This window comes from Fukomys damarensis, unplaced genomic scaffold (genome assembly GCF_012274545.1).
Source record: "Fukomys damarensis isolate Sample0158 unplaced genomic scaffold, DMR_v1.0_HiC HiC_scaffold_39, whole genome shotgun sequence".
NCBI lineage: Eukaryota > Metazoa > Chordata > Mammalia > Rodentia > Bathyergidae > Fukomys > Fukomys damarensis.
This window is the reverse complement of record NW_022900951.1, coordinates 15,880,156-15,891,094: the sequence shown is the minus strand read 5'-3', so window position 1 is coordinate 15,891,094 and position 10,939 is coordinate 15,880,156. Positions and strand designations below refer to the sequence as shown.

Below are 10,939 nucleotides of genomic sequence, written 5' to 3'. Positions count from 1 at the left end.
CAGGACCTTGCGCTTGTGAGGCGGACAGCAGCACCACTGAGCTAATTCCCCAGCATTTCCTATTTCTTTATCATGGTCAAATAATAGTTTTGAATAGTTCAGTTGTAGTTTAATGCGTCTCTTTTCTGGTAAGTAGTATCAAGAGTATATGTAATTAGATTGAAGCAGTTAAGCCACTTTTTTATTGTACATCTGCTATACTGACTTTCCTGGCCTCAGCAAGCACACAGGGAGATTGCCAACTACGACAGCGGGAAAAATGCACTGCTACTGATTGGGACAAAGCATTCTGGATATACAGGGAGGAGATCATTCCGCTTTTGTAGAGGAAAAATTTCTTAGGACAAGAAAAGTTTTTGGCTCAACATTTAAGGATGGATAAAATTTCTAAAGGCAGAAAGAGTGAAGAAAGTATTCCAGTTAAGAGCAAAGGCTCAGAGCTGTAAATGTGACTAGTTTGTTTTAGAACTAAAAATGATCACAAGTATATGCACAAAAAATCAAACCATGATCTTCATATTAATGTAACTTGGCCAATGTGTTTATTCATTTAGTTCTTCAGCAGTTTTCATTTTGTAATTCACAAGACCAAACTTTAATGAGAGGACTTCGGAAGTAAACTAAAATGTAATGAAGCAAATGATTCGAACATGGAAGGTATCATAGGGGTCATTTTGTTTCACTCATTTGTGTTAGGCTCTGATAAGAGGTACAAGAGACCCTACGAAGCTTAGTGCCTGATTCCTGGATTCCTTCTCAGGTTTCTTGGTCAAGCAAAATGTTTGACCCCACTTGAAACCTAACTCATCAGCCTGATACAAAGTGCTCCAAGATCAGAGACAAAGGGTTTTATTACTCTTAGTATAGCAGGCTGTCTAAGCTTCATATTCCTGCCCTTCCCCTTGCCCTGTGCATCCCCTGAGGGCCAGCTCTGCAGAAGGGCTGGCTGGGTGGATGCTGCAGAACAGTGGGGTTATGACAGCTGAGAAACCTGAGTCCCCCATGATGAGCTGAGAGCAAATCCTCCCATCCTTTGCCTTGGAGGAGGCATTGTCTTATTATCCTGGGCAGCAAACAAATCAGCTAGCTCTCTGTCCCTAAGGAAAATCCTATCTCTATTTCCAAGGCTGTTTGCCTTGCAGCAAGAACTGTCAGTGCCTGCACTCATAAGGCAGACTGTGGAGAACCGACTCCCAACAGATTCCTTGGATTTAGGACAGCGGTAGCGAACCTATGGCACATGTGCCACAGGGGCACACAGAGCCTTCTCTGTCAACATGTGAGCCAAGTCGATCCAGCAGCGGAGCATCGGGTGACAGTTGTTTTTTCTAAACTAAAACCTCAGTATTCGGGTTTAATTGCAGTACTGGCATTTTGTGGTAAGTAAGTGGGTTTGGGGTTGCAGTTTGGGCACTCGGTCCCTAAAAGGTTCACCATCACTGCTTTAGGATAACCAAAAATGATAGCAGCAGTCCAGCAAACTTCTCCCGAAGAAAGGAGTACTGTACAATAAAAAATGATATAAAATATAACATCAACATATTTTTTAATATAAAGTCAGGATTCAAGTAAGATCTTGGGTATTTCATCCAGTCTGGAAGACCTCTGCCTGTGACTGCCGGCTTTTCTCCTTAGTAGTGAAACAGATGAAATCTTCCAGGAAGTCCTCAGAGGCTATAGTTGCTTCCCCTCCTGTGAGGAGGTACAGCCAGCTAGATAGTGGACTTTGTGCTTCCCCTAAGTAGTGCTTGCCAGTATGCCTAGCTTGATGAATCTAGAGGGCAGTATTGCATATATGTACCCTTTCTTGTGTGGAGAATAAAGACTTGGCACCAAAAGAAAAGAGATTCACTCATAGTTTCTGCAACTTTGGAGTAGCTCTTGAGGGTTTGATTTAAAAACCTGCAAGGGTAGCTTCTTCATTATTTAGAAGAAATTAAGATTGAGATATTGGACAGGTCAGATGGGGGGGTCCTTAGGTGCAAAATTGAATTTTGTTGACTTCTAGACAGTGGCACTTCTCTCTCTCAACTTTAAGACTGGGCAACTCACACTGGTTTACCTGGGTGCGGGAGCTTTCCTTTTTAGTATAAATATGAAGCTCCATATTGGCAATGTCAGGGAAAGTAGATCCAAAAGGAATGTGCTGTCTCTGTAGAGCATTATATCTCTACTAAAGCACGCTCTCACCAAAATTACCACCTCTGTTTGAACAGCACATGCAGAATAGGTGTGGGAAAGAAAAGCAATTTATCTGTGCTAGAAGGTATTCTTGGAGGAACTGAATATAACATTCAAGTCTTAAGACTTGACTCTCCCTCCCCTACCACCTGTTAAGTATATGTTTTTTACTCCTTAATATATACTTAAGAGAGAATAGACAGTCAGTGGAAGAAACTATGGTGTCAATCTTGTTTTTTTTCTTTTTTTTTTTTTGGCTTTTGGTTCTTGGTTTTTTTGAGACAGGGTCTCACTATGTAGTTGAGACTGACCTGGAACTCACTATGTAGCCCAGGCTGGTCTCGAAGTCACAGTGATCCTCCTGCCTCAGCCTCCCAAGTGCTGGGATTACAGGCGTGTGCCACCACACCCGGCTATGGTGTCAATCTTGGATCTGAGTTTGGGTTGTGACATCATTACATTTTAGAATCTAATTTAAATTCAGAGGTCATGTTCAATTTTCCAGACATTCTTCTGCACATTTGCTTGTGTAAATCTATTCCTTCAGCTTCTCACTTTGCTGTTCTACCTGATTAAGCTTTTGCTGACTGGCCACTTGAAATCACTGCATGGCGTTTTGCCAGATTTTACTATCAGCAATCTTCCAAAATGGATCCTGCTATATGCCTAAGCTGGTCTTCTTCCAATAGGATGAGTGTACCCAGCCCATTTTTCTATTCATGTGGAATACATTAGTTCAGATGGAAAGAATGTGCTTGTCAGGTTAGGCAGTGCCATCTTCAGACCCCCAATATACGATTCCAAATTCATAGACAGCAAACTGACGTATTTAGTTTGAGTGGGAGCCGCAGGGTAATTTTTGGAAAGACAAACATTTTAGGTAGGTCATAAAGATAAACTTTAGTTTATTGTCTTAAAATAGACTAAACTTTTCTGTGTTTGTTCACGTAGATCTTTATCACCAGTACCTAGAAATTTTGAATACTACAAGCAAAGATATTCTTCTGAGCATTATGGCTGTGAATCTAGAAAAGATCCAAGAAGACATAATGCTTGGAGAATGGATGATGAGAAACATGGAGAGAATAAAACAAGGATTCCCCATCGTGGATATTTCTATCATAGATCTTATGAACATAGATCACCTTCCCCAGACATAAGAAATTCTTTCGATGATGCTTACATGTATAAGCCTCACCAAGTATACTCGCCTGGAAGAGGGAATGGCAGCAGAAGATTTCAGTATATGCCCACATACTCAGAGGATACACCCTACCTAGAGTATGAGAGGGATCCTTATCCCCATAAAATGCAAGGGAGGTATATTCCTGATAACTACAGAGAGAGAGGAAGGAAACCACCTCAGAGGTCAATGGAAGATTCCTTTACATTTGAAGGAAAGTGGCATGATGATGAGTTCAGACACCAGCGGATACAAGAAGAAAAATATTCCCAGTTACCTAGAAGAGGCCAAGAAGACTTTGAAACAAGGAGCTCTTTTCAGAAGAGGTATAGGAAAACATTAAACCTGGGTAATTTGGTATAAAGCCTCAAGTGAAAAAGTATTTTCTGTGTAGTTGAAGATAACCACCTTGAAACTCTTTTGTCTAAAAAGATAGAAAGCATTGTAATTTCGTTATGGTCTGCTACTAGTAGTGAAATGTTTCTTTTTAGAGTAAATCATATTAATGGCTAGAATATTGTTTTTGTTGGGTTTTTTTTTTTTTTTTGGTACCAGGGATCGAACTCTGGACCTTGCACTGCAAGGCAGGCAGCGGCACCACTGAGCTAAATCCCCAGCCCTGGCTAAAATATTTTTTAAAGATGGTATTCTTTAACTACCATGTGCCTCTATGAATTGGCTTGAGGGATTATGGGTTATCTTGCCACTGCATTCTGCATTTAAAACCATGCTTTCCAACATTCTACACATATAAATTCTCCCTTTCTTCTCTGTAGTGCAAGTATAAACTGCTTTATGTCAACACAGGTATCCTGAGGATCGTGATTTCAGAAAATATGGACACACATCAAAAAGAACTAAGGATGTGGAGAGATACAAAGATAGAGAGCCTGCCAAGAACCCAAAGTGGAAACCTGAGCATTCTTTTCCATCTTATCAAGAGAAGAAGAATGAGCGGGACTTCGGACACCAAGCTTACCGATACACTGAGAGGGAATACCCAGAGAGCAGTTCAGCAACCAAAGTATCCTATGACTATCGCCACAAGCATAAGCTCTCGGATGATGACCAGGACTTTGCTGATGGGAGAACTCAGAAATACTTGAAAGAAGATAAAAAATATTCTCCAAAAGGCCCTGTAAATAAAGAGTCAGAATGTACTAATGCTGGAAGAGGGAAAGAGACTGAAGGTGGGCTAGTCAAGGATCCTGTTAAACCACCTAAGAAAGACCACATTCCCTGTGCTCATTCAAGTAAAAATGAAGTTAATTTGAAGCCCTGTAATGACAAGTGGAAGAAAAAAAGGAAGAAAGAAGAAGACTGCAAAAAAGTGAACAACTCTTCCAGTAACCTACCGGATACAAGTGAGAACCTTTCCAATGTGAAACCCTCACCTGTCAGTCTTGGGAAGAAATCACTTACAATTAAAGTAGATGTGAAGAAAAATGTAGATCCACCCAGGTATGATCTTTAATCTTTCGCCACCTTTATTTGCAGCTTTGGAATAGAACTTGTAGTGTGTTTAGAGTCCATGGGGGTAGAAGGATCACCTGGATTTTCCTCCAAAAAACCCTGTAATGAAAGTGGACCTTGCCATTAATAATAGTAATCGCATGTCTGCTGGTTCCACATCCTGTCGCCAGATGTTTCTTGGGTGAAAAGAATTCCATGGCATTGTTCTTCCTCATGAATTCACGTATTTCTGTGCTGCCAAATATTCCTTATCCAGGGATCGGAATTCAAAGAGACCTGATCTTTGTAGTTTCTCGGAGCTTGTGTTCTCTGTTGCCTGATGATGTTCAAGGAATTTTAGGGAAGGGACTTTAGCAGGGTCCTGATTTAACAGAGGAGGAAAGTGATGCTCAGAGAGGTGAAGTGACTCACCTATGTCAAAAGTGACTGGAGTTTAAATCCATTTATCCCCTTGTGACTGCAGGAGATGGGAGACTTAATGTGGTTCCTGCTGCCATCCCAAAATGACTGGGCTTAATTGACTGGATTCTCCCAATAGAAGAAATTAGTCCATAATCTGGAAAGATGTCTATTTATAAGACTTGTACTTTAGCTTTTAATGATTCTTGAAGAAAAAAAAACAGACTACTGTTACAATAGCTTATAGTTTCCTAAAACAAGATTGAATGCTTTATTATTAATATTATCTCCCATTTATGGATTCTGAGAATAGCCAGGTACTGTAGTTTGGCTGTGTCAGCTAAATCTGTTCATTGCCTTAGTACACTACCAATATGTGAATGAAAACATGATGGACGTTGTTGACTTGATACATATTCACAGTTGACTCCTATTTGTATTTTAATCAAAAGCAAGAAAAGAAAATTGAAAGAGTAGGATGGAGATAGGGAAGGAGTTAAACGCAACATTTTTTTAAGCAATATTTTTGTTCCTTTTCTTAAAGTTAGACGTGGAAGTCTTCCTTCATACTTCCCCTACATTTGTTGAAATTGCACAAGATACTATAAAATATACTAATGTATATTTGTACTTAAAAGGAATTAATATATTGTAGCTTTTTTTTTAAGCAATATTTTTGTTCCTATTGTAGTTCTTTTTTTTTTTTTTGTACCAGGGATTGAACTCAGGACCTTGCACTTGCAAGACTGGCGGTGGCACCACTAAGCTAAATCCCCGGCCCCGTTGTACTTTTAAAGAATGCTAAAAATACAAATTTTGAAGGATTTTATTTTAGTAGACCTCATTAAGATACTGTACAGTTAATTTTATAATTTGAAATGAGAAATGGAAGCTTGATCTTCATGTGTCACAAAAATGAACTTTCCGAAATTGATGCTGCTCCTGCACTTTTGTTTTGAATTTGTAAACTGTAATTTTATGAACTCAGGATCCATCAGTGAAACCTGGCAGGATGCATTTCAATGCTTGACCAGAACCTGCAGGATGACTTACGTAATAAAGAGCCTTGACTGCAAATTCTCTCTAGACAAAGACCTGAAGAATAAATAACTGAACAAATATGTGCATCTTTTCAGTACAATAAAGCATTATAGTCAACGAAATCTTTCTCTTCAATTACAATTTACTGGTGACTGAGTTATGGAAGAGTTTTGCAGGTTGGATTTATTACGTATGTACTGATGAAATATCCATAAAACAAAGGTAGTTAATGCCCTCAATAAAATTATGTTTTCGACTATTAACATAAATTAGATTTTTCTTTGCTAGAAAAGATTGAAATAATCATAGAGTAGTGCAGAGAGGGATTTATTTGTTGGTTAAAATTTAGAATTGATCCATTTTTTTAAGGACTAAGATGGTTAATTTTGTGCATTTGTTTGCTAGCTTTGATCGAGTATTGAAATTTGTTCCTTCAATTACCAGTATGGTTGAAAACATGAGATTATCCCCTAGTGATTTTTCCAGATTCCAGATTGTAGCTAGAAACAATAGGCAGAAAAAAAAAAGAAACAGTAGGGAGACAATTGCTTGAACATTCACTGCATAGTACTTCTGTTAAGAAAGACTATGTCCTAGTGACCCACTCTGTCAGAAGGTTAATTATCAGAGGTAGAAGTTATGTAGGAGCAATGGATTTTATTATATAGCCTAAGCTTCCGGAGGGCAGGCCAGTCTGTTTGCTTGAGGTTTTTTTGTTTACTTTTTTGTGGGCAGTGGTTTGACATACATTTTTTTTATGAGTCCTAAGTATGTACAATAGCTAATTAAGGTTTAATGTAGCTTTTTATATTTTCTTGGTTTTTTGTGCATAGCACTCAAGGAGAACATCAGTGGAAATATCCTTAAACAGAGAAAAACATGGGAAAAGTCAGGGAAAGGAACAAAGGAAATTGGAAGATTTGAGCCCAGTACTAGAAGTAGCATTAGAAGTCAGGGTCTTAGCTATATTTTAATTCATAAAACGCTCTAAGATGCTTTTCAAATGAGAACATTTAGTCTTTCCAGCGTAACTACTTATTTTGGGGAAATTTCCTGAAATTATTAACTTGTTAATCAATCCATGTCATAAATAATAAAAAGGAAAGTATGAACCAAGAGTTACTCAGGTTTACAAATACTAACGCTTAGAACATTTTTCATTCACAAGTCTGGAGTTTTTCTTGTAGTAAAAAAATTATAAATAGTATGTTTTTGGTTTTTGTTTTGTAGTACTGGAGTGGGGTCTGAACCCAGAGCGTTATGCTAGGCAAGCACTCTACCACTGAGCTACATCCCCAGCCTCCTGATTTTTTAAAGGGACTAAAGCTTGGGGTTATACTATTTTAAAGTGTATTTTTCTGGAAAATGATAATTTTAATTTTGGTGGGGGTACCTAGGGATCAAACTCAAATTGTTGAGTTTGGAAGGCAGGTGGTGGAATCACTGAGCTAAATCCCTGGCCCTAATTTTAATATTTTTAATTTAAAATCTTGTAATGAGGGAGCTCTAAATTCTAGGATAAGTTTTTTTGTTTTGTTTTGTTTTGTTTTTTTTGGTACTGGAGATTGAACTTGGGACTTTGCATGTGTGAGGCAGGCTGCAGCACCACTGAGCTAAATCCCTGGCCCAGGTTTTATCTGATAACAGTTTTAAACACTAAGCTCTCAGGAATTAAATATAACCTCAAATTATACTACAGCAGAAAACATGCTAAAGTCCTTGTATGGATTGTGTGTTGCATATGGAGTGGAGACATGAATTGTGCTGGTAATTAATTTGTAGTATAAGTAAATTTTAATAATTATACAATGAAAACTGGAAACTTTTTTTACCTGATCTCCTCTTATGATAAACTGATGCTTCAAAAAAATCAATTGATTTCTCCCTATAGTTTCAAAGCTGTATTTTTTATTATGGAACAGGATTTTTAAAACATTAAACCTCTTTTTGTAACTCTTTGTTTCTGGAGGTTGTCATGCACTGTTCTTGCTTTTAACAGTGAATGTCTCTTAGCTAGTTATCAAGTGCCCAGTGGGGAACTTGGAACAAATTAGGAAAGAAGGGAAATGGATCTTCTAATGAAAGTCCGCCTGATGGACCAAGAACCACAGCAGTGGCATTAGCCTGCTGCATAATCACTTTTCTGTATTTTTGCTTTGGCAGGGATTTGTCTCTGACTGCTGGTCTGAGAGCAGGGAGCATGGGAAGGCAGATGGAAGCCTCTCTTATAATAATTGATCAATAGGCACTTTAAACCATTTTGTTATAGGAATTAATTTTTTTAAAATATCTGTAAGCCCCTCAGGACCCTGGGACAGTTTTCAATATATGGCTGTGTGACTTGAATAAGTAAATACATGCATACATGCACCTGTACCCCAAAACTTATCTAATTGCTTTTTGTTTCTGATGAGATATAATTTATTCTAATGGTCCTTCTGTTATATAAAACATACTTCAGCGATCTCTAGGATTTACCCTTGGAACCTGTTACATACTCAAAAAGAACCCATCAGTTTTAAATTTCAGGTCTTTGGACAATGAACTTGATTTTTGGGAAGCACCAAAAGGAATTTAAAGTCAAATACCAAAGAATAAGATAGGTACAAGCTGACTGATTCCATTTTGGGTCCAAAGTAAGACATAAAATAAAATGAGACATTTTCTTCTGTAATGCTGCCTCCCAACAAAGAATTTAAGAATAGTTTTAAGCCAAAAGCATAATTTTCCATTAAGAAACTTGTAAGATGTATTCATTTAAATACTCAACCTCTGGGATGTAAAACCAACCAAACAACCAGAACTTTCATTGTTTCAGTGCTTATTGTACATTCCCCAGAGGACTGTTATAAAGATTATGAGATATCGGTAGTTAGCTCTAATCCCTTATGTTTGATGTTTGGTAAACCCTCAATAAATGTTAGTTCTATATCATGATAATGACTTTATAGTATTGCCTACATATCAGGATAGCACTTAATGTAAAAAGTTTCGGAAGGTAGCAGACGGGATGTAGCTTAGTGGTAGAATGTTTACCTAGCACATGCAAGGCCCTGAGTTCAATGCTAGCACCACAAAAAATTAACTAAAGTTGCACAAGGTATTAAAGTGGTAAAATAGCTGGGATTATATAACATGGTAGCATTTCTTTAAGGGCATATTAGAGCAATTTGCTATTAATAATCGGAACTTTGCTAATACCTATTTTCTGAGTGAGATTTTGTGATTAAATTAATTTTTAAACAATTCAAGTTCAAAATACTATTCTGTTTCTCATTACCAATAGAGTGATAAGGATTTTTATGAAGTCAGAGGTTCTTATGTTTAATAATCAGTTTTTAAAATGTTTTATTTCAAGTTGTATAATCTTACTGGATTTAAAATGTGGCTATTTAGAAGTAGAAATTAATTTGTCTTTAATGCTTTGTATTTTTAAAGTAAAAATTCTTTCACTTAAAACACTAAAGCTTTTATTAAAATGGTAAATATTTACTGATCTCTGATTTGAAAAGAACTCATATATCTATAGCTATTTTCTCCTAATTGTTATTATACATGTTTTTCAGCATATACTTTAGTGCTGTAATCATAAGAAAAGATAAATTTCTTTTTAGTTTTCTAGGTATCTTAATTTTCAGTAGGTTATATTCTTAGTAAAATAATCAAATTTAGTTAAATATTTGTCAATTATTCTAGGGTTTCATCTAGCTATTCTGAAGAGAGACAGATATCACATGATTTGGTTGCTGCTGGCAGGAAAATTGAGAACTTTCATCCAGTGTTTGAACATCTCAATTTATCTCACAATACTGAAAGCAAATCTACTGGAGAATTTGCTCAGGAAATCATAACAATAATTCATCGAGTTAAAGGTTGGTATATTTTACACAAATATTAGGGATAACACAATAATAATGTGCTGACTTTTCATGAGATATGATACCTGCAATATAGTTTAATAATATTTTCATTGTAAGTTATATCACGAGTTAGGAAATCTGTTGGAGAGAGAATCAGGCATTCATTCAAGTCTAGTTGCTCTCTATAGGTATTTCTGATAATGTTTTGCTTCAGTTGTTGGTAGATTAGAAATCACAATTTAGGAAGGGAGAGGTTTTGTATGCTGCAAAAGACAGGCCTCAAGAGTGCAATGAGAAGGAATAACAGCCTAACAAAGAGGAAGGAGCAACAAAAAAACAGATATGAAACTCAGGTAGTACAGAAGTCTAGATCATTTTATGATTTTTTTTTTTTTGGTATCGGGACTCGAACTCAGGTCCTTGCGCTTGCTTGCAAGGTAGGCAGCAGAACCACTGAGCTAAATCCCCGGCCCTTGTGAAGTTCTTAAAGCCCCCTGTGGGCATTACTGGGATTTAGTGCCATAAGGATGTTGCTAAGTGATCAGTGAAAGATTCCAGTTTGCTTTGGCATACTTATGGCATCACAGAGTAGCGTAATAAATACTTTAAAGATTTGCATGAAATTGTTTTGTTTTTGCTTCTGGAAGGTTTTCATTAATTGGAAAATTCAGTGAGATAGAATAGCTTGTCTCAGTAATGCTACCTAAATAAGGCAGTTGTGAGGATTATAAGCTAGAGGCCTTTAATAATTTTAAAAAGTTTATTTTATACTTGTATTGATGTTTTTGTACCCATAAAACAT

The 10,939-nt window shown here is 37.0% G+C and overlaps 1 protein-coding gene across 4 annotated transcripts in view; it reads left to right on the top strand.

The window, feature by feature from the left end:
* The window catches only part of Bclaf3 (BCLAF1 and THRAP3 family member 3), a 67,961-nt gene that overhangs the window by 24,308 nt on the left and 32,714 nt on the right, over window positions 1–10,939 (top strand). For all 4 annotated transcript variants that reach the window (XR_004515823.1, XR_784202.1, XM_010643670.2 and 1 more), the window contains exons 4-6: window positions 3,133–3,690; window positions 4,172–4,825; window positions 9,974–10,149. Coding sequence is in view for 2 of the 4 variants with exons in the window: in XM_010643670.2 (XP_010641972.1) it covers window positions 3,133–3,690; window positions 4,172–4,825; window positions 9,974–10,149 (1,388 nt within the window). In the remaining 2 variants the exon portion in view is untranslated. The remainder of the gene's footprint in view (window positions 1–3,132; window positions 3,691–4,171; window positions 4,826–9,973; window positions 10,150–10,939) is intronic.